This window comes from Fusarium pseudograminearum, chromosome 4 (assembly GCF_000303195.2).
Source record: "Fusarium pseudograminearum CS3096 chromosome 4, whole genome shotgun sequence".
Lineage (NCBI taxonomy): Eukaryota > Fungi > Ascomycota > Sordariomycetes > Hypocreales > Nectriaceae > Fusarium > Fusarium pseudograminearum.
In genome coordinates, this window is record NC_031954.1 from 3,464,488 (window position 1) to 3,486,800 (window position 22,313).

Consider the following 22,313-nt stretch of genomic DNA (forward strand, 5'->3'; position numbering starts at 1 on the left):
CCTGTTCCCGCTAGCACCTACGCCATGGGGAGAACACCCCCGCTGCTGCCATGACAAGCAGAACAAGGTTAACAAGCATCAGAACTAGTTGCAGGGTCCTTTTGCAAGGAACGGCCCTGGCACAACTTATACACGTGCTATCATCCGCCATCATAAGGCGCCAATCGCTTCAGTAATGCAACGGTACGGGTGCACTTTTTTTCATCCCAACATGATGGAACAGGCAACACAGCTCTGTCGATCTAAACCAGCTTTGGACGTTGTCCTTGCTGTCTCCAGAACTCAATTGGCTCAATGCAACGCGCCGTTAGGCCAAGATCAGTTCATCATCAGTCTTTTCAGCTTGGCCCACTGAGGAAGGCGGAATGTTCATCCATGACATGGTATTGCTTCTCGGACGAGAATTTGTCTTCCGAAAGGTAACAATACACGTGGGATTGTCGCACCGAGACGAGTTATGGTTATAAATGATGCTACCCTCGCCGAAAGTTTAAGCTGTTGAGCTCCCCTCAAGCTGCACTTGCTCGCTTCTTTTACGCCAACCATCAGCTTCCGCCTTCCAATTCTTGGAAACCGAGCAGAGCTTCGTCGCAATGGTCAAGTTCAATGCCATTGCCGCCTTTGCGGCCTCAATTGCCGCTGCCTCGGCGCAAACGTACCAGCGTCTGGGCACATGTCCTACGCTTGGTTGCGTTCTTCCCCCGGACCAAAGTGATTTCCTTCCCGGACAACTCTTTGACTTCCGTGTCGAGGTCCACGCTCCCGTCAATGGCTCTGAGGCCGCCCACGATGGCAAGCCCGACCAGAAGTTCAAGGTGACCATTGCCAAGGAGGGCGAGAAGGCCAAGGACTTTGCAAAGGCATTCGGCCTCAAGGAGCCCAAGGTCGAGACATGGAAGTTTGACTGGTATGAGGACCTCTTCGCTGAGGACCAAAACAAGCCAAGCATTGTCAACGTTGCCTCCAAGATCTACCGCAAGATCTCCCTCAACGAGCCCGGCAAGTACACCGTTACTCTGAACTACTACAACGGCGAGAAGACCACTGCCGAGTGGACTGTTCGCCCGCTCCAGACCAAGCGAAAGGCCAAGAACGTCATCTTCTTCATTGGTGACGGTATGACCACGAACATGGTAAGTTTGCCTGCGAAGAGTAGGACTTGTGGAAGCTAATTGGAGTGACAGATCACCGCTGCTCGTCTCTTGGGACACAAGAGCATCAACGGAAAGTACCAGACTCTGATGAAGCTGGACGAGTTCCCTGTGCTCGGTCACCAGATGACCCACTCGATCGATAGCTACATCACCGACTCTGCCAACTCTGCTTCCGCTCTGTACAGTGGCCACAAGAGCACTGTCAATGCTATGGGGTAAGAAAACTTCCGGGGGATCACGAATGCGAGCTAACAAATGCAGTGTCTATGCCGACTCTTCTCCCGATCCCTTTGACGACCCCAAGGTTGAGACTATTGTCGAGATCTTCAAGCGTATTTGGGTAAGTCTTGGCTTCAATCGAGTTTTAATTCTTATTCTAACTTTACCAGGGCGGTGCCTGGGGTGCTGTTTCTACCGCCTACCTTGCCGACGCTACCCCCATTGCTCTCACCGGTCACACCCGTCTTCGAGGCCAGTACGGTCCTCTGATTGACCAGGCTCTCAACGGAAACAGCAACTACAGCTGGACCAAGCACGAGGGTCCCGATGTTTTCTTCGGTGGTGGCGCTGAGAACTTCATTGCCGGTAAGGGCTCCTACCAGGGCAAGGACTACTACAAGGAGTTCCAGAAGAAGGGTTATACCGTTTCCCACAACAAGACCTCTCTCCTCAAGGCTGACAAGAGAAAGCGTGCTCTCGGTGTCTTCTGCCGAAGCAACCTTCCTGTCTGGCTTGACCGCAATGTCTTTACTGACAACATCGAGGGTCTCGAGAATGACCCAACTGGCAAGGAGGCCGATGCTACTGACCTGCCCGGTCTTAAGGACATGACCCTCAAGGCCATCGACGTTCTTAGCACCCGTGGGAAGGACAAGGGTTTCTTCCTCATGTCCGAGGCTGCCTCCATCGACAAGCAGATGCACGCTCTCGACTACGACCGTGCTCTTGGTGACCTTCTCGAGCTTGACGACACTGTTCGTGCTACTATTGAGAAGCTCAAGAAGCTTGACATCCTCGACGAGACCCTCGTCATTGTCTCTGCTGACCACGGTCACGGTTTCGAGTAAGTTTTTCACATGTCAAAATCCATGATTTCCAATCGCTAACAACTGTAGTGTCTGGGGCTCTGCCGATACCGAGTATCTCTCTGAGCAGGAGGACGACCGTGCCAAGCGCCGTGCCATTGGTACCTACGAGAAGTCCGGCCAGTCTCAGTACACCAAGAAGGCCAAGGGCATCAACTACGGCACCGGCGCCAACTTCCCTACCAACTGGGAGCCCCGATATGCTATCGCAGGTGGAGTCGGTGCTGCCCCCGACCGCCGCGAGAACTACAAGGTCCACAAGAGCCCTCGTGAGGCCGCCGTCGAGCTCAAGGACGGAGACTACTACGTCAACCCTGAGGATGCTCCCGATGGCTTTGTTATCAACGGCACCATCAGCACTGATAACAGCCAGGGTGTTCACTCGCTGACTGATGTCCCCGTCTACGCTCTTGGTCCTTGCCAGGACACCTTCGGTGGCACATACAGCAACATCGATATCTTTTACAAGATCGCCAACTGCCTTGGTCTTGCTCAAGGCCAGAAGCACGGCTACTAAGGAGCTTTATAATTAGCGGCGGCGGCGCATTTATGACGAGATGAACGAGCGATGTACATATAGTAGAAGACAAAAAAGCAACCTGCAAGGTGTAATAAGACGAAATAATTGAGCAGCAATTAATCAACGTGATTATAGATGACCCTACCTGCCACCCTCACCTCTAAAACATATATTGGCATCTTGGTTAAAATCATAGAGATTATAATACATGGGAGTTCAATACAAGGCAATGCCCCAACTCGCAAACATCGATCAGCCTATTACTGTGATCCAGATCTTAATCAATAACACGGGGTCTTCATGGCAGTCAAGTTCACAATGAGGGGGAGCATAATGGATATATCATTCGTGCATATTAGGAATTCACAGTTGTCAGTGTAATCTTGTGTAATCTTGTGCATCCTTGTATGGAATCTTCGTGTGAGAAAGTTACATATGGATGACCTCTAGTCATTCTAGCTGTGATCCCTTTGGGTTCCTCAATGTGTGCAACAAATTCCAAAATAATTCCGAACGCCCCCTAAGTCATCAATCGTCGTCCTTTGTTCCATTAAACGTTGAACCCTCATATCTCATACACCAGATGATTTCTGGTCGAGTTGTGGATGAGTTCCCTAATAAAAGATCTGCCTGCCAATGTCGTGAGTGGACATCTAATCCGTCGCCTGAAGGCCAAGCAGACCCAGCATGTCCATGACGCCGTCCATGTCGACAGTCTCTGGATCATCATGGCGCCTGCGACGAAGACAATCGCCATTGATCCAGATGGTGTTGGCGCTGTTCTCGTGCGCGTAGGCTCGAAGCTTCAGGGCCTCAGGGCAGCGGAATCCGCCAGCAATGATGAGTTGGATGCCCCGAGACTGTTTACAAATGGCTCCAAGGAGTTCAACGTGACTGTTGAACTTTCCTGGTCCTCCAGTTGTCATGACGCCAGTGAAGCCGATGTTGACGAGTTGGGGGATGATGTCGCTCCAGTCTCCGCTTTGGGCGAAGTGGTCGAATGCACGGTTGAAGACACATCCGTACGGCTTGGCTGCGTTGACGAGCTGGGTAGATTGAGCTCGGTTAAGAACGATTCTCTCCTTCAGGGCCTCAGTTGATCCTTCCTGGTTTCGGCTCAGACATCCAAAGACGAAAGAATCGCCACGAAGAGGGTTCATGACACCCGTCTCCTTGAGCTTGAGGATGGAATCGCACATCTCGGCGAACTCGTCCTCTGAGTAGATGTAGTCTTGAGACTCGCCGACAGCAGAAGCATCAGGAGCTCCACGGGGTCGGATGACACAGCTGATGGGGATATGAAGCTTGTCTTTCAGGTACTCGAGCTCTTCGATCTCAGGGGTGAGACCACCCACGCAGGCGGAGTCTTTTCGACAGAGAAGAAGACGCTTTGCGCCATAGTTTGCGGCTTTGAGGGCATTGTGAGGGCCGTAGACGGTTACCTCTAGGGGGATGGGTCGGAAAGGCCCAGTAGGTGGAGCATACAACTTGTATAGTCTCGGGCTGGACATTGTGAATTTGAGGATATCACCAGTCGAAAGAGTTGGAAGTGCTTATGCTTTGTAGTGGTCAAGTTTGCAGAAGATGATTTGGGGAAAGAAGGCAGATGCAAGTTATAAGAATACGTTCTCGTCTGACCTGATGATAAGGTCATTGTGATCAATCCTATGAAACACTTACCTATGCACTGCGAGTTACAAGTACTGGTGGTAGCTTCCATTGTTGAGTGCATCAATGGGGAAGCCTGTTGCTGAATAACAATAATTTTGTCAAATTTCTTCATTGTACATCATCTTTTGAAGTAAATGCTTGAATCAATATTCATTTGTTGTGGTCCTGTTTTGGTGTTTAGGCCAAAACCACATTGTTAGCATTGTGATCGTGATTCAGTAGCTGTCATTAAAATGACCGAATATTTCTTTGTCAGGCACAATGCGGATTCGTCATGGCCAGCAGAATGACATGCTATTGCCAGGTCAACTATTGTTGTTATTGCATGCAGATGTTCTCGGAGCTTCTCAAGTTGTCTCTCCTGGCCCAAGCTTCATTCGGACAATTTCGTATTGTTACAATATGCATGGGTATGGATCTAGAAGGGAAAGTGTATGCAACATGTATGTGCGTAATATGTTGGTGGCAATGTATAATATTCTTATGAATAATGAATGACATTAGAGTGGGTATTAGAGCACGAATACCTTGGGACCACAGAGTATTTTTCACCCTCTCTGATGAGACGATGCTTCTTTTCTCTTCTTCCCCCTCCAAAGATGAACCAAATCAATTAAACACGTCCCTCTCTGTCAAGGATACCCCGCCTAAGAAAATCTGCAGTGAATCACCCACCCCCCTGTAAAGAATCATAAAGCTTCCATTTATAGTGGGGACGAGTGGCAACTGGACCACTAAAGCCACGCGTTTCTGCAATACTTTTAGGGGACCTGCAGAGGCAAAAAAATGACCGTGAAAAAACAACAGGGGTCCATTGGCGCGGGGCTTGAAGGCGAACCAATGACATCAGCAGAACCCCACCAAAAAGAAAAAAAAAGTTGATTTTCACCGCTGGGTAGGGAGCTTTTACAGCAGAATCCAGAGACTGAGAGGCAAGTGCATGGAGCTTTTTGATGGGACGAGATGAGATTTTTTTCTCTCTTAAAACTGGATTAGTAGCTGCGGGTAGTCTTTTTTAGTCAACAAAGTAAATAAATAAAAAAGGCTCTTCTCCTCCCCTTCACCGTCCCTCCTCTCTTCTCTCTTCCCTCATACAAATCTTTCATTCTTTTTGTGCACTTTTCAATAACAAGATACCCCTCTCTCAAGTATTCCCTTGAGATTATATGCGTCCCGAAGCTTTCAGTTCATCATTCAAAATGTCTGCCGGTGATATGCAAGACGAGCAGCTCAAGGAGGCTCTCATCACCTACGAGAAGCTCCAGGGCATCGAGGATGACTTTGAGGATGTCGAGCTCGAGATCCGTAAGTTACTCTATCATTAGACGACCCGTGGCAATTGCTAACAACAAACAGTCCGTCAGCAGGACAAGCTCACCAAGGACCTCTACGTCCGACGTGCTGAGGTTGTCTCCAAGATCCCCCAGTTCTGGCCCCTCGTCTTCGAGCAGTCTCCTCCCGAGGTCGACGAGTACATTCAGCCCAGCGACTCTGAGCTCCTTCTCAACGCCCTGACCGGCCTCTCCGTTGAGCGCTTCGAGCTCCCCAACGGCGACCCTCGCTCCATCGCCATCAAGTGGGAGTTCAAGGAGAACGAGTGGTTTGAGGACAAGGTTCTCGAGAAGAAGTTCTACTGGCGTTTCCACAAGGACGGCTGGGCTGGTCTCGTTTCTGAGCCCGTCGACATCAAGTGGAAGGAGGGCAAGGACCTGACTAACGGCATGCTCAGCCTCGCCAAGAAGGTCCACGACGAGGAGAAGGCCGGCCAGAAGCCCGGCGAGACCGAGAACTCCAAGAAGCTCCTTAAGCTCATGGAGGAGACCGGCATGGGAGGTGTCAGCTTCTTCTCCTGGTTCGGTTTCCGTGGCCGCAAGGTCACCCCCGAGGAGTCCGAGGAGGGCCGCAAGATCGACGAGCAGAAGAAGGCTGACCGCAAGGCTGGCAAGATCGAGGAGGACGACGATGATGACATGGATGAGGACGATGATGATGATGAGTACGAGTACGAGATCTTCCCTACTGCCGACGACCTCGCTGTCTTCATCGCCGAGGACCTTTGGCCTGGTGCCATCAAGTACTTCAGTATGTATACCAGTTGTGCATTATGAGATCTGTCAGTTCTAACAATCAACAGCCAACGCTCAGGATGCCGATGATATCCCCAGCGACCTCGAGTTCGAGGAGATGGACGAGGATGACTCTGACGACGAGGCCCCTGCTCTGGCCAAGGGTAAGTTTGATGCAGTTCATTCTATTTAAATGCCTATATACTAATTGCTTGGTACAGCTTAAATTACCCATGAGTTACGGAAGACATGAAGACTACGACAAAATAAGGATACCGGTATAGAAAATTGGGATGGGTCTACCTAATCAGCATAGATAAGATTATTGGTAGTGTAAAAGGTTAAATGGAAAGAATTCACCAACTGCGTCTCGTGTCTCTTGATCTGATAAAATAAAAACGTGCATGTGAGACACCAAAAATGTCAGCATTAAGAGCTTTCTTCTTACTAGTCAGAAAAATGGGACAGTGCCGCCTTCAATGATGTCAGGGCACTTGCAAATCCGGGGTAGCAACGACTGAAAGCTGTTAGAGAGCTTCCTCTTTGTGGCTGTTGCCTTTTTTAGTTGAACGAGGAGTTCTCGGTCATGCATAAAACCACTTCCACTCTCAGAATGATTCCACATCATTACTAACTCGGACTTCGTCGACCACTAAAGCGGCACAACTCTAAAGTGCGACATCCGAGAGGGTCGAAGCTCCAACTGCAAAAGATCCTAGATTTGTCAGCCCATATTCTGTGATATCATCGTCAGTAAAAAGGACACATAACATATTGTCTCTTGTTGTTTGTTGTTATACAAAGGGAGACGTTACTCCATGTCACCTTCTTGCTATTTCTATATAACTCGAGCGTTCTCCTCCTCATGTGGTCGAGGATAACTTCAAGAGTCTTTGTGCGACCTACTCCAATAATTACAAGTCTGGCCAATAAATATTCAACAATGGCTACTCCCTTCCAGATTCAGGTTGAGCCTCAAAACTCTGGGCTGTTGGGATTTAAAGTCGGTCAAAGTGAGGCTTCAAAGGTGACTGATTTGCTTCAAAAGGATCTCGAGGTACTTGAATTCAATCCCGTTTATACATAAGAGACTAACACGATACAGAACCACCATGTCTTCTTCAACGAGTCAGGTTTCCACGACCATGTAAATATCTTCCCCATCTTGTCATATAATGGTACCTCACTAAAAGCGTTCAGCTTGTGCATCAAGTTCTCACCTTGTACGGTACTGGCGCAACAACAGATATTCTTAGTAAAGCCTATGATGCCAACAAAACTTATCAACTCAAAGCCATGAAGCCAAAGTCCGATGTTATTGACAAGCTCGAGCATGGCTCGGATTGGTCCGAGTATCTTGGCAAAGGGCGCAACTACGCCACCTTCTTTCGTTTCTTCCAGGATGAAATCGAGAGAATTGGTTGGCAAGACACTCTCAAGGAGTATCTCTTCAAAGACGATGCGCGAGGTCGCGATATGCAGAGCCGCCTCTTCGCTGGTGTCCTTCATCCGCTGATCCAGCTTCTTTACGGAATGGAATGGGAGCAGCCAATGATTATCGCTGCGGCTCTTGCGCAGACTGCCGTTCATCGAGATGATTATCATGAGTTTCTAACTTCAGCGGCTGAGAAAGCTGAAAGCGATAGTGCACCACCAAGGATGAAGACTATTCCTGGGCTTTATGAGGAGGCTGTAAAGAACGAGAAGCTTGTAAACAGTTCGCACTGGGAGGATTCGAATCGAGTATTTGATGGTGTTCTCGCCAGAGAAAAGGAGGAGATGATTAACTTAGCGGCGAGGGTGCGAATCGACGAGAATGAGTTGGATGAAAGAGCAGCGGAGATGGTACATAACGCTGCCTTTGTTGTTGCAGGCGCTGCTTTCCATCCCCCTTACCATCCCAGATTCGACTTTATTCTGATGTAAGTACGTTACCTACTCTAAAAGGTAGTTTCTAACCGCCACAGGCATCACACAACATCTACGCCTTTCTTCCTCGTTCTGAACAAGCAATCGTGGATTCCAGCGTCTACCAAAGCGCGTCTGCTCGAGAACAAGATCCGCATGGATCTCTTGCAATACATCGCTCGCGGCTCACCTACTCTCAGAGTCGACATGCTTCGGGAGTACATGCCCAAAGATGGAGACAAGCTGGTGGAAAGGTCAGAGGATTTGTTCCCGAGAATCCATAAAATCATGGATGATGGACACACTGTCAAGTTGGCGAGGGCACTTATGCTGGCGCAGCGAGTGACAAAGCCGTATCAGGATAGAGATTGGGTGCGAATTAAGGACGATGAATGGCTCAAGGCAGTGTATGTGTTGATGGATGCAAACGAAGAGGCCGATAGCCAGGAAGGGACCATGTGGGTTCGATCAGCAGGTTTTGACGAGGCGTGGGAAGAGATTCCCAAGGCAAAGATGTAAAATACCCAAGAGAAAGGAAATTGTATAATAAGTATGCATGGGTATTATCAATCGTATTTTACCGTCTAATCTAAGCCAATCCATTCATCAGATCCCGCATCAGACTCCTCATCCCCGTCAACAGCCATGAGCTTCACATCTACATCTTTTCCACTATCCAACGCCTTAACATCCTTCTTTTCAGTCTTTTCCTGCGCTTGACCCAACAAGTAATCAACCATGTAAACATTCTCATCAGCAAGTCTCCTGATCTCATCTCTCATCTTCGCGACGGCTCGTGCGACAACTCTCAACTCGATATCAGCCTTGGCGCGGTTCGCAGACAGCCAAGCTCCGTGCTTATCGACGATAGCCTTGATCCACACGAGGCAGAACTCGATGTGTGGCGACTCCTCGGTCTGTGCGGCGACGAATCGGAGGAGACGAGAGACGTAAATGGTTGGTAGGTCGGCAACAACAAGGGGGATTTCGTGAGAGGGGATAGCTTGGAAGACACGCTTAATGAGTCCGGCTTCGTTGAGGCGGAAAGCCATGACCAGAGCCTTGAGGTAATCTTGCTCAGTCTCGAGAACAGCAAGGGTCGAGGCAGGTGTGATTTCCATATTCAAGTCGAAAGGATCAAACTGGATATCCTGGTCCAGGCTGTAGATCAGGAGACCTTCTGTAGAAGCAGCACAGAACGCAGTGCCGGCAGGCGAGAAACCAATTCCAGTCACGCGCACCTCTGGTGCCTTCTTTCTCGCTGAAGGATCGCCACGTTTCGATCCCGGCAGCGTGCTATCCGCGCGGTCTTCACGGTCTGAAGCCTCCTGGTCATCGAGCTCTCCAGCTGGGCCAGCCTCGGTCAGAAGCTTGCTGTTGAGGAACTCCTGAGTACCAGAAAGGGACAAGTTCACACTGACGGTGAACTTCTTTAGTAGCACCATGGTGGTAACTGAGTACAAACAGATGTACTTGCTGTTACCACCGGCCAACAGACAACTACCATCGGTGCTGTATCGAATAGTGTTGAAGCTCTTCGTTCCGGCCATGTTTGCTGCTGTTCGGCGGTCTGTAAGCTTTCGGCCACCAGAGACATCTCTTCGGCCGTCAACTCCAGAGGTTTGCTCAGCGTCCGTCACAGACCAGAAAGTCAATTGTCCATCTAGTGTCGAAATAGCTAGTTGAAGTGAGTCTGGTCGGACAGCAATATCGAGAACATCAGCCTGGAGCTGAAGAGGTTCGCTCGTCTGTGTCCTGCTAAAGATGGACCAGATACGGGCTGTGCGATCCCAAGAACCACTGATTAGAGAGTTGCCGTTGGGTGTGAATGCTAAAGACGAGACTGGGCCTTCATGGCCCGATAGCTGATCAAGGAGCTGACCGGTCTGGACGGACCAGATGTGAATATCGAAGGAATCGAGGGAACCAGCAGCTACAACTTCACCACTGGGATCAACTGCCATGCAAGAAAACGACAGTCTTGTGGGTGCGGTGAACGTTCGGAAATTTCGGTATCGGATCAGATCCCAAGCTCGGATGGATCCATCCAAACTGCTGGTGAAGAGCACGTTTCCTTTCTTCGCAAACTCGCAGGCAGTCACGCCGCTCGTATGTTCGGTGAAGGTGACGATACAGAAACCGGACTGGATATCCCAGACCTTAATCTTGCCGTCGTCGGCACAAGTAATAATGCGCTGGCCGTCGGGGGAGTAGACGAGGGAGTTCATCGCATCGAAATGGCCTTGTTGCTTAAGGATATAAGACTCGGATTGCCACTCCCACACAAGCAATTGTCCGAGCTTTGACGCGCCAAATGCCAACCACTCGCCGCTCTTGTTGATAGTAACAAAGTCGATATCGTTTTGAGAAATGCTAAGCTTGTGAATCATGTTGAAGTCTGGCATCTCGTACAAACCGAATAGACCATTGGAGAAACCAGCGACCAAAAGGTTCGTCTCGGGGTGGAAAGCAGCACATCGCACATGGGCGCTTCCTTGCATGAAGTAGTGCCTTTGCACGATGCGCCATCGCATATCCTCGTCATCGTCGTCTTGCATCTTGTCTTCGTCTTCGATACGGTTGATGGGCTTGACATACTGCCAATCGAAGACTGCGCCATCCTTGCTGATAGTGTAGATAGTCTCCTGGTTCTCGGAGAACCAAGCACCGATGACTGCCTGCTTGTGGCCTGAAAGCACTGTTGGGGTGAAACCCTCTTCAGGGGTCAAGCTCCATACCCGCGCCGTAAGATCCTTTGAAGTTGTGAGGAAGAAGCGCGAGTCGCTTGACCATTCAATGTTGGTGACGGTATCGAAGTGACCGGTATGGCTGTGGTATCGAACGAAGGGGGCGAATTCGAGCTCGCCCTCGGCAGAAGCATCGGGAGTCGAGGGAACATGCCAGACTTCTATCCTTCGCCCTAATCCTACGGCAAAATGTCGTCCAGAGGGAGAAAATGAAAGTGATGTGACAGAAGATCGGAAAGAGAAGTGGTAGATAGAAATCCTTCGAGGGACGTTGGTCAAAATCGCATGGCCGTCTTCGTCAATGGAGAGGAGGAGGTTGCCGCGGGGTGTGAGCCCGATGCGAGCAATGTTTTTGCGATGAGCGAAGGGTAGGGTGTATGATTTGTTCCTGAGATGCTAGTTAGTTGTAATTCGAGACCATAGTCGACGTAGAACAGGGGAAGAGCACATACTCTACCAGATTGAACACAGTTACTCTATTGCCGACTGGCGAGAAAAGATGGGTGCCATCTGGGCTATAGAGCAGATTGCCCTGGCAGTAGACAGTGCCCAGCAAGTTCGAGAACTATGACATGAGGTTAGTACCTCACTGTTTGGCGCACAGTAGTCTGTAATCATCCTTACCTTGAAATCGGTCTTCATTATTATCGACAGATCCTACTCATGATGCTTCTAAACATCAAGTCGCAAAGCTTCGGCCAAAAAATCATCGTTGCGCTTTATCGATAAGAGCCAAATTTTGCGATCGCTCGGTGCGCAGGTTAATCCGAGCCCGTGCATCTACCATCTGCCGTAGGGAATTATCCTGTGGCTGTAGGTGATTGTGGCTGCCGCTAATAGCCCATGCTCAGGGGACCATCGCTAGGGACAGTGGCAGGTTGTTTATTCGACTGGACCCCTTGGCGCTGCAAGACCCGTTTTGTTTGGCAGGTTATCTCGCTGCCCCGTGTCCACTAGCCACTGTCCACCCACGGACCGTGTAACGCTAGCCTATCAGAAGCAAGCGTCCCTGGGAATTGCTTTAGGGGGAAAAGGGCAGGAAATTCGTTCCCCTGAAGTGAAGCACGAGCTGTCCTGACCCCAAGTCAAACCTCCCTCTCCACCTTAACCTTTGCACTCGTTCGACCTTCATCGCGATATTGCATTGCAGTTGGTTGTTGACTTGTATTGATTGTCTCTTTTAACGTCGTCTTTATCGTCTTTAATTCTCCTTCACTTGACCGTTTTACCCTTGTACTCGAGTAATCAACAGACAAGATGGCTTCTGCAGCTGCCGAGAACGCTTCACCGATTGGTATTGCCAATCTGCCCAACCAGCGACACAAGATTGTCGCGAAGCGTGGCGCCGGCTTCACTATTATGGTAAGTTCTTAGGCAATTCCTCTTGCTCATGCGGTTCATGTTGCTTTAACAAGCTATCTCATGAGCTTCTCCCTGATTTACACTGACCGCATCATGTCTAGGTTGCTGGCGAGTCTGGTTTGGGCAAGACTACCTTCATCAACACTCTCTTCTCTACCACCATCAAGAACTACGCCGATCACAAGCGACGCCACCAGAAGCAGGTCGACAAGACCGTCGAGATTGAGATTACCAAGGCCGAGCTTGAGGAGAAGTTCTTCAAGGGTATATAGCTCTACACCAAGCGGAACTCAACCCCTCGCTAACATCCCATTTCAGTCCGATTGACCGTTATCGATACCCCCGGATTCGGCGACTATGTCAACAACCGCGACTCTTGGATGCCCATCATCGAGTTCCTCGACGACCAGCACGAGTCTTACATGCTCCAGGAGCAGCAGCCCCGCCGTCAGGACAAGATTGATCTCCGTGTCCATGCCTGCCTGTACTTTATCCGCCCTACCGGCCACACCCTCAAGCCTCTCGATATTGAGGTCATGAAGCGCCTCTGTTCGCGCGTTAACTTGATCCCTGTTATCGCCAAGGCTGATACTCTCAGCCCTGCCGACCTGGCCAAGTTCAAGCAGCGAGTAAGTAACCACAGATTGCATCTATTGCTGCAGGCACTAATTTTCCCAGATTGTCTCTGTCATCGAGGCCCAGAACATCAAGATCTACCAGCCCCCGATCGAGGAGGACGACGAGGCCGCTGCCCAGCACGCTCGCAGCCTCATGAACGCCATGCCTTTCGCCGTTATCGGTTCCGAGAAGGATGTCAAGACTGGTGATGGCCGCATCGTCAAGGGTCGCCAATACTCTTGGGGTGTCGCCGAGGTTGAGAACGAGGACCACTGCGACTTCAAGAAGCTCCGCTCTATTCTGATCCGAACACACATGCTCGACCTTATCCACACCACCGAGGAGCTGCATTACGAGGCTTACCGCGCCCAGCAGATGGAGACCCGCAAGTTTGGCGAGGCCCGTCCCCGCAAGCTCGACAACCCCAAGTTCAAGGAGGAGGAAGAGGCTCTCCGAAAGCGATTCACCGAGCAGGTCAAGATCGAGGAGCAACGCTTCCGACAATGGGAGCAGAAGCTCATTTCCGAGCGCGACCGCCTCAACAAGGATCTCGAGCAAACTCACGCTCAGATCAAGCAGCTCGAGCAGGAGCTGGAGCAGATGCAGGGCAGCGCTGTCCGCAGTCACGGCCGCCGCTAAGCGATATCGAGTGGACCGTTATGCGTGCATGCATGGCTGCAGTTGGACAGTCATTTCAAATTTCTTTTACCTGGAGCTCCATTTTGGGGTTTGGAGTTGAAAAATGAAAGGTCCGAGAAATACCAGAAGAAGAGGACTGTTGGGGGATAAAGAGTCCCCGGGTATACCTGCTCGCTTTACCTGCTGAGGTCACGAATGAGTTGCCCTTTGTGGGACTCGTTATCATGGCCACGGCATGTTGTGTAGGAGTTATGATTCCCTCCCCACGATTTTGTGTTTGTTCTTGGTTGCTGTACCGGCAGCTCACACCTACAAGTACGAGACGCCTTCGAAGCGAACAAGACGTATGGAGAAAGCCTTGATAGTCTTGCCCTTTTTTTTTATTACAACCTTTTACTAGAGCCCTCTCCCTCAGCTAGGCACATTTTAGTTCCGATGTAATTTCAATCACAACATTTTATGATACCAGCCTGAGTTTTGAAGTGCTTTCATCATTTGTGGTAGAACCTCGATAATAGATACCCAGTCCTATGAACCTTTGCCGATAATATCCCATTGTTTGTACAAAAGTTGATCCGTGGAAACAATTACCAAACTCCATGCTGCCGATTGACTGATTCATATTCGAAAGAAAAGCCCTGTCCATTGACATCTTGTGAATTCGGACTTTGAAACAAGTCCAAGGCCACAATTGTCTTTCCATCTAGGACATTACCCCCGACTCCAATTGCTATAAGGCATCCATGCTGGCTCGAGTAGTCAGTTGCTCGTTCTTGTTTCCAAGTCGTGAAATCTGCAGAAACATATCCGTTCCATAACCTTCAAGGCTATGTAAGTCGAGGTTGCCGGCCCAGTACTCGGCGTAGACGCGACTCAAGGGCAGGCCCATGCCGAGCCGCAGATTGGGCGGTCGGCTTGTGAGAGATGAAAGAGAGCTCTGATACGGGGGCACCTTTAAGTCTGCACGACCCAGTTCCTCTTCTACGTGAAGCTCCTGCATGGTTGCTGCCATTTTGGGCACTTGAGCAAGGTTGTTAAGACGTCTCTGGCTTTGTGGTCCCTTACTGAAAGACCAGAGATGTGGTAGCTCAGCACGGGGGATTCCACCGCCTCTGTCACATATTCGTATGATAACGTGCTGTTGGTTCTCGCAGATAGTGATCTCGACAGGAGGGGGCTTCACATTGTTAGGATCTGGGTGTGTTTTCAGATGACGGTCAATGACAGCCTGAACAGAATTCCGTAGAAGCTCGCCAATTATATATTCGAGATGGCTCAGAATGTATGGAAACGAGGCATCAAGATGACCGTCAACAGTGATATCAGGAATCTGAACATCTGGACCGTTAGTGGTGCGTGCAAGAGCAGTTATTGCTTTTGAACAACGCTCAACGACATCTTTAGCGTAGCATTTAATAAACACTTCACCAATGAAGTCTGACTCGGAAAGTTTGGCACCGGGTGAGAAATTGGGCGAGTTGTATGTTTCTGTCAGAGAGAGATGTTGCTCAGCAATGACTCGCCTGGAGATACGCTATTTCGTATTAGCAATAATACCAAATGTGCTGGGCATGGGCAATCTACCGATCTCAGAATGGTGTTCATAAATTTGTCAAGGTCGATGGGACTCATTAACCCACCACACTCTAGGATTCCCATCGCAAGCTGTGGTATCACAGTCAGGTGGCTTTTAAGGTTATGGCTGATGAGTTCACACAGCTTGTCGTTATCGTCCAGGGTCTTGACTTCCTTCACTTTACGGAACGTATCGAAGGCATGGTAATATAAATCATAGACCTCTTTTATATGATTGTTTGTGGTGACAACGTATGGTAGGCGTTGCATATCTCGAATGCGATGCGCAATACTAGAGGCAGAAGTTAGTGCCTGTTTTACATGGAAGCTGTTCAGGGCTTACCGCGTAGGTAATTCGGTGCGAACATAATTGGCAGAGCTGATCAGGCGCGATTCTGTGAGTGATCGGCCAAAGACCATAAGTTGACGAAGGCTAATTGGGCGGGCTTCTTTTGCGACCCAACTGAAGCATCATGAGTTAGCTTTTTGTATGTTCAAGTGTCCCTAAACAAAAAGAAAAATCATAAAATGACGTACTCGTCAAGAATGGAAACTGGACGCCATGATGCGTTTGTCGCAGCGCGAGACTGTATGTTGGTACACGAAAATCGGGGAGTATTCGTCAAGTAAGCACGCGGATCTATCAATCTACATCGTCTGCTCTGTCGCAGGGCGATGGATGGCATATCGTCACAGGCGCATGCGAGGTTATACTGTCTCAAATCGGTTGTTGCTCGCGTATTGACTAGATTCGGCTCGATCGTGTGCTCAACGGGCTCCGTATATGTGGTGATACTGTATGAAAGTGTAATGTGCAAAGATGAGGAGAGTTAAGTAGAAGAAGCCAAGCAAATATGCATGTGCCGCCTCGGTGGGAAGGAAGTAGCTTTGAGTGACTCGATACTGCTCAGGGACGGAACTGGAGTTTACCCCACATCTTCTGGCGATACCGGCCGGCCTAAAACGGTGTGTTACAGGAAGCAGGAAACACTTCCACCACGTTTATCCCGATTGCGATTGGCTCTAGGGGCCGACGAGCATTGTCGAAGCTGTAGGTAGGGCTGTTTTTAGCGTATGACTGCTTATCATGAGCTTGTTCGTTATGATATATAAGTGTTTCCAGCTTTTCATCATGTGCATCGACCTACATAGGGTAGCTTCGTGACTTGCGTGGCGCCTGCTTTCTTAGCTGGTTGTAGCTTCATGGCTCCACGGTTCCAAGCTCAGGTCCAATGTTATGGACAGAGTCCCAGTTATGTGATAGACAGCCAGGACAGCATACATATCCCTGGGTCGGTGTTGAATGGCGTTTTACTGGGTCATCGTGTTGACGTACGCCTAGGATGTCGCCTTTGATGCAACTTGTTATTACTACAAGCATTGTCTCCAGCCAGAGCTATCATGGGTACCCACAATGGGTCTCTAGATATCTCTTCACTATTGATGTTCGATAAGCTTTTTAAATATGATTACTTCTTGCGTCAGATTGTCTCTTGCAAAGTTGGAAACTATTTTTGTGCATATCTTTCTAAATAAAGCAATTGAATCCATTGAAAAGTAAAGCATGAAACTCGGATAAAGACTAACCATAAGATACCGACAACGTCATTGGCGGGGTGACCTGATGACGCCTGGTGTGGCTGTTTTCAGTTAGAGAAATACTGCATCTACCACTGTATTTGTTATGTTGTATAAGTATCCGTATAGCAGCAGCTGCCAGCTATCGCCTCACAAGTCTCGTCAGTCTAAAGTCTCGCACAACTCTCTTGTTCCCGCTTGACGACTGATTACTACTGGCTCTCTCTGCCTGTTGGATGCAAGGCGTTGGATCCCTCACCTCACACTCCTTTCTCCCAGTTTTACAAATCTATCAAACCTCTCCCCTTTGTTTAGATTCAAATCAGACCTGGGAAACGAAAAGTCGAGGGGCTTATTTCAAAGGACTCAAGTTGTGGGTTTCAGCCATTGTCCTTCGCCCTTACTGACATAACCGACCGCTCTGCTCTCTTTTTTCCTTCGCCTAAACCTAGGTGGTCGTCATACCTTAGTAGTCTAGCATCCATACCCGGGCAGCATCTGATTGCATCGCATTCACTGCCTTGCGCTCCAGGATATTCTCTTTTGGAGTATATTTCTTTTTGTTTACCTACTCACGGCAACAGAACCCCGACCTTCTATTCCCTGCCGCCTATTTGTTTGCGCGACTCGACACCGTCGAGCTCTAGCTGAAGCACTGCAATCGTGCCTAGGTTGTTTGCTCTGCTGCGACTGATTCCACGCTCGCGCATTTGTATCGTGAGAGCTGCCACCTAGTAGTTGCTTGCTTCTTTCTTCTGCTTCAAATTTTTTCGAGCCTACTACACTATCGGTAGTAACTTCCTCGCAATGGTACGTTCCTGCCAGTTCCTGCCCCTTCCCGTTTTGCCTCGTTCCTTCCACCCAGTCCATGCAGTCCGCCGTGAGTTGGTACACGCTCCTCGCACGCACGCTGAGCTGCGTCATCCTTCGCCGTTGGCTCTGACTTTGGTATCTCCTATACAAATTCGAATCGACATTACTGCATCTACCTCTGAACTAGAAACATTGCGCAAATCTCTTTACCTTGGACATCGAAATCATCATCACCTCCAATAGCATAATCTCTGCCCCTCACTATCCGCACTAACCCCAGTCGTCCCGAATCCGACATCATGACCTTACTTTCAAGCCGGTTACCTCATCGTGCAAATCACTTTACTGACAGGCGCCATACTCAACAGACTCACGATATCAACTCTCCCAACGACATGGTCATGGACACGGACGATTATATTGGCGTGGCCAGCGAGCCCGAAAAGGTCGCCATCATTGATCCTGACAGTTTCGAACAAAGCGAAGCCGACCAGTTGCAAGACCTGCCTTTGGCTACCGACCGTGCGTATTCTTTCCGCTACTCCTTCGACTACCTACGCTTGTCGCATACCTCTCATGATATGCTCCCGGCCAAGCATTTTTGTACTGGAGACATCTAAACTAACTGTACCGTGCTTTAGATGAAGCCATGAAGGAGATTTGTCTCCCCCCTCTTATCGACGAACCAAAAATTCTTGGAGACTACGATTACACATGGACTGTTGATAACTGGCGCAGTTTGAATAAGAAGGAACATGGCCCTGTCTTCCAGGCGGGTGGTTTCCCATGGTCAGTCTGGATTGACCCTATCGCTGCCGCGCACTCCTTTGCTGACAGAGCCATTACTCTACAGGCGAATTTTGCTCTTCCCCCACGGCAACAATATTGATCAATGTTCTATCTACCTTGAACATGGCTTCGAAGCCGATGAAGTCCCCGACAATTGGAGCTGTTGCGTTCAATTTGCGCTCGTCCTCTGGAACCCAAACGACCCCAGCCTATATATCCACCACACTGCCCATCATCGATTCACCAAAGAAGAAGGCGATTGGGGTTTCACTCGCTTCGTTGAGCACCGCCGTATGTTCAATGTACCTTGGGAAGGGAGCAGTCGACCCCTCTGCGAGAACGACACCGCCAATATCACCGCTTATGTACGCCTTGTCGAAGATGAGACGGGTGTATTATGGCATAACTTTGCCAACTATGATTCCAAAAAGGAGACGGGATACGTTGGCTTGAAGAACCAAGGTGCAACATGCTACCTGAACTCTCTGATGCAATCGCTTTACTTCACAAACAAGTTCCGAAAGGCAAGGGTTATCTTTGTACCCGTCCTTTTTCATATTTTGCTAACTTATGCAGGCTATCTACGAAATTCCTACCGAAGCCGATCCAAGCATGCACAACAGTGCTTACACGTTGCAACGACTATTTTACCAACTCCAAACCTCGGATCAGGCAGTCGGAACCACCGAGCTCACAAAGTCTTTCGGCTGGGATACACGACACATCTTTGAACAGCAGGATGTCCAAGAGTTCTCGCGCAAGCTCATGGAAAGAATGGAAGATAAGATGAAGGGAACGCCTGCCCAGAACGTCCTACCAGAAATGTTCAGTGGCAAGATTAAGACATACATCTCATGCATTAATGTTGACTACGAATCTAGCCGAATTGAAGATTTCTGGGACATTCAGCTGAACGTCAGCGGGAACAAGAATGTTCTCGAAAGCTTTGAGGACTACGTTCAGGTCGAGAAGATGGACGGAGAGAACCAGTACTTTGCTGGTGATCAGTACAAGCTTCAAGATGCGAACAAGGGCGTCATTTTCAACAGTTTCCCAGATGTGCTGCATCTCCAACTGAAGCGCTTCGAGTACGACATCCAACGCGATACCATGATGAAGATCAATGATCGATACGAGTTCCCAGAATTTTTCGATGCGGCGCCCTATCTGTCCGAAGATGCTGATAAGTCTGTTCCTTGGACATATCAGCTTCACAGCGTTTTGGTTCACAGCGGAGATCTGAATGCTGGGCATTACTATGCCTTCTTGAAGCCCGAAAAAGATGGCTGGTTCTATAAGTACGACGACGACAAAGTTACTAAAGCAACAATGCGCGAAGTCATGGAAGAAAACTTTGGCGGAGAATACCAGGCAGCCAACGGCTATCCCCGCGCGACAGTGCAAAAGAAGGCCCCTATCATGCGCCAAAACAGCGCCTACATGTTGGTTTATATCCGTCAGTCGCGACTGGGTGACATTCTTTGTCCAGTCACTAAGGACAATATTCCTTTACATCTCAGTAAGTCATGTTGGTAAATTTCTATCGAATTGTTTGCTGATTATCACAGGACAAAAATTTGATGAGGAGACAGTCCAACGGGAAGCTCGCAAGAAAGAGGCACGGGAAGCGCATCTTTACATGTGGGCAAAGGTGATTACTGACTATTCATTCCAACAATTTGGCGGGACAGATTTGTGCCAGTTCGATGCAAACCCCGAATCCGATCCGGCGGCGCCCAAATTTTATCGAGTCCGTCGTGCGATGACAATGGAAGAGTTCGTTGCGCAGGTTGCAGCTGATATGAATGAGGATCCACGCAGAGTGCGACTCTGGCTTATGGTTAACCGACAGAACAAAACGATTCGACCCGACCAACCAATCATGGATCTTCGACCTACAGTTGATGAGACTTATTCCCGCTCTGCCGCACACCGGGATACCAGCTTGCGTGTGTGGGCTGAAGTTGCTGAGGAGGTCAATTCTGATGGCGAGCCTATCTGGCCGTCTTACCAGAGCCAACCCAATGGTGTCATCGTTAAGAATGATACCATTCTCCTCCTTCTGAAGCATTTCGACATCGACGCCCAGACTCTGCGTGGTGTTGGCCATGTCTACATCTCGAAGGAGAAGAAGGTTGAAGAACTGCTTCCTATGATTCTTAAGAAGATGGGCTGGGGTGAGAAGTTGCCGGCCGAGGAAAAGCTATTGCTTTGGGAGGTGAGGAAACCCATAGTGTTGAAATGTTTTGCAGATCTGACCCGCAATAGGAGATAAAACCCACGATGATCGAGCCACTAAAGCCTAAGCAGTCTTTGAAGATTGCAGAGCTTCAAGATGGCGACATCATTTGCTTTCAGCGAACCAAAGCTAATGGCGAAAAAAGGGCTGGCGACAAGGCTTCACAAGAATCGTGCGTCATTCTATTATTAATCCAACGGAGGTTATCGCTAACACCACCCTAGAAACAACACATCTGATCACTTTGAAGATGCGCGTGAGTACTACGACTTCTTGGAACATAGGAGGACGGTTAAGTTCCACCCTCATCCTACCCGATGTGACCCAGCTCAGTACCCCCCATTCGATCTGGTGCTCAATTCTAAGATCACATACGATATCTTATCGGAGCGCGTCGGGGCGTATCTTGATGCGCAGCCCACACACATTCGGTTCTGGACGGTAAACGCTTCAACGCAGAATCCCAAGACTCCTGTGAGAAGGGGTGCGAACCCAACTCTGCGACAGATTCTCAGCCCTATGGGCTCAACTGCTCTCAACTCTACTCAAAGGAACGACGCTTTCTACTTTGAGGTGCTTGAGATGAGTCTCACAGAGCTCGACACTAAGAAGAGTATTAAAGTTACTTTGTTGAGTGAGGGTATAACCAAGGAGGTATGTTAGCTTTCGGGAACAGCCAGCACTTGGGCTAACAGATACAGGATACGTACGACTTGCTCGTTCCCAAGACTGGAACCATGGATGATTTAGTTGAAGCTTTGATAAAGAAGGCACAGATTTCGGGTGAAGCTGAAAGTGGAAGAATTCGCATCTATGAGACGAGCTCAAACCGTTTCTATCGCGAACCGCCTCGCGATCATCCTGTTATTAACCTGAATGAGTACGCGACAGTCTACGCAGAACGAGTTCCTCAGGAGGAGGTCAGCGCCGACGACAATCAGTTCGTCCAAGTTTTCCACTACCAAAACGATGTCAGCCGTGTTCACGGCGTGCCCTTCAAGTTCTTGGTCATTGAGGTGAGACGCTTCGCTACTGCACAAGATGTATGAGATGTTAACAAACAAACAGGGCGAGAACTTTGCAGACACCAAGAAGAGACTGGAAAAGCGAACTGGAATCAAAGGCAAGAGCTTCGAAAAGATTAAGATTGCTGTCGTGCGACGATCTAATTACTCGAAGCCGCAATATCTTAATGATGGTTCGTGGTACCCATTGAATTTCGGTTTAGGAAGTAGCTAACAACTTCCAGACGATGTGCTGTCAACTTTGGTGCAAGGGGAGGATGATTACCTCGGTCTTGATCACGTAGATAGAACAAGGACGCTGAGGAACGGCGTTGGGGACTTATTCCTTCGATAAAAGGTGCTAGCAGAGGTGGAGTTTGTCATTCAAAGCATGTAAAGTTGGAAGGCAATGCGTGTCGTCAACGATATGACATACACAAGTATACAAAATTTGCCTATTTGGTGCGGAGGTGCCAACGGCATCATGCACCAAGAGTCCTAGGCATTGGCGTTATTGTTCGATCAGCAAGCGCGTAGTTGTAAAG

The 22,313-nt window shown here is 49.2% G+C and overlaps 8 protein-coding genes across 8 annotated transcripts, besides 1 other annotated feature; 5 read left to right on the forward strand and 3 right to left on the reverse strand.

Moving 5' to 3' along the window:
- Nucleotides 1-593: 593 nt before the first annotated feature.
- Nucleotides 594-2,756, forward strand: FPSE_04191 (uncharacterized protein; the record flags this gene model as incomplete). Its single annotated transcript, XM_009257309.1, has 5 exons — nucleotides 594-1,133; nucleotides 1,185-1,369; nucleotides 1,416-1,494; nucleotides 1,544-2,217; nucleotides 2,270-2,756. The coding sequence occupies 5 exons, from the start codon at nucleotides 594-596 to the stop codon at nucleotides 2,754-2,756; spliced, it is 1,965 nt and encodes a 654-aa protein (XP_009255584.1).
- A 656-nt stretch (nucleotides 2,757-3,412) lies between these two features.
- FPSE_04192 (uncharacterized protein) lies at nucleotides 3,413-4,270 on the reverse strand (the record flags this gene model as incomplete). The annotated part of the gene is made up of 1 exon (XM_009257310.1): nucleotides 3,413-4,270. The coding sequence occupies one exon, from the start codon at nucleotides 4,268-4,270 to the stop codon at nucleotides 3,413-3,415; it is 858 nt and encodes a 285-aa protein (XP_009255585.1).
- A 1,359-nt stretch (nucleotides 4,271-5,629) lies between these two features.
- On the forward strand, nucleotides 5,630-6,722 carry FPSE_04193 (uncharacterized protein; the record flags this gene model as incomplete). The annotated part of the gene is made up of 4 exons (XM_009257311.1): nucleotides 5,630-5,735; nucleotides 5,787-6,512; nucleotides 6,565-6,660; nucleotides 6,718-6,722. 4 exons carry the CDS (start codon nucleotides 5,630-5,632, stop codon nucleotides 6,720-6,722), a joined length of 933 nt encoding a protein of 310 aa, XP_009255586.1.
- Nucleotides 6,380-6,426: a microsatellite.
- A 717-nt stretch (nucleotides 6,723-7,439) lies between the features above and the next one.
- FPSE_04194 (uncharacterized protein) lies at nucleotides 7,440-8,923 on the forward strand (the record flags this gene model as incomplete). Its single annotated transcript, XM_009257312.1, has 4 exons — nucleotides 7,440-7,553; nucleotides 7,602-7,643; nucleotides 7,697-8,418; nucleotides 8,464-8,923. 4 exons carry the CDS (start codon nucleotides 7,440-7,442, stop codon nucleotides 8,921-8,923), a joined length of 1,338 nt encoding a protein of 445 aa, XP_009255587.1.
- Nucleotides 8,924-8,988: 65 nt separating this feature from the next.
- Nucleotides 8,989-11,793, reverse strand: FPSE_04195 (uncharacterized protein; the record flags this gene model as incomplete). Its single annotated transcript, XM_009257313.1, has 3 exons — nucleotides 8,989-11,539; nucleotides 11,604-11,716; nucleotides 11,776-11,793. 3 exons carry the CDS (start codon nucleotides 11,791-11,793, stop codon nucleotides 8,989-8,991), a joined length of 2,682 nt encoding a protein of 893 aa, XP_009255588.1.
- A 615-nt stretch (nucleotides 11,794-12,408) lies between these two features.
- Nucleotides 12,409-13,770, forward strand: FPSE_04196 (uncharacterized protein; the record flags this gene model as incomplete). Its single annotated transcript, XM_009257314.1, has 4 exons — nucleotides 12,409-12,513; nucleotides 12,615-12,777; nucleotides 12,832-13,142; nucleotides 13,192-13,770. 4 exons carry the CDS (start codon nucleotides 12,409-12,411, stop codon nucleotides 13,768-13,770), a joined length of 1,158 nt encoding a protein of 385 aa, XP_009255589.1.
- A 730-nt stretch (nucleotides 13,771-14,500) lies between these two features.
- FPSE_04197 (uncharacterized protein) lies at nucleotides 14,501-16,031 on the reverse strand (the record flags this gene model as incomplete). The annotated part of the gene is made up of 4 exons (XM_009257315.1): nucleotides 14,501-15,304; nucleotides 15,355-15,637; nucleotides 15,689-15,808; nucleotides 15,883-16,031. The coding sequence occupies 4 exons, from the start codon at nucleotides 16,029-16,031 to the stop codon at nucleotides 14,501-14,503; spliced, it is 1,356 nt and encodes a 451-aa protein (XP_009255590.1).
- A 2,004-nt stretch (nucleotides 16,032-18,035) lies between these two features.
- FPSE_04198 (uncharacterized protein) lies at nucleotides 18,036-22,123 on the forward strand (the record flags this gene model as incomplete). The annotated part of the gene is made up of 10 exons (XM_009257316.1): nucleotides 18,036-18,258; nucleotides 18,378-18,525; nucleotides 18,590-19,055; nucleotides 19,102-20,044; nucleotides 20,094-20,743; nucleotides 20,794-20,936; nucleotides 20,989-21,418; nucleotides 21,466-21,780; nucleotides 21,833-21,962; nucleotides 22,014-22,123. The coding sequence occupies 10 exons, from the start codon at nucleotides 18,036-18,038 to the stop codon at nucleotides 22,121-22,123; spliced, it is 3,558 nt and encodes a 1,185-aa protein (XP_009255591.1).
- Nucleotides 22,124-22,313: the final 190 nt, after the last annotated feature.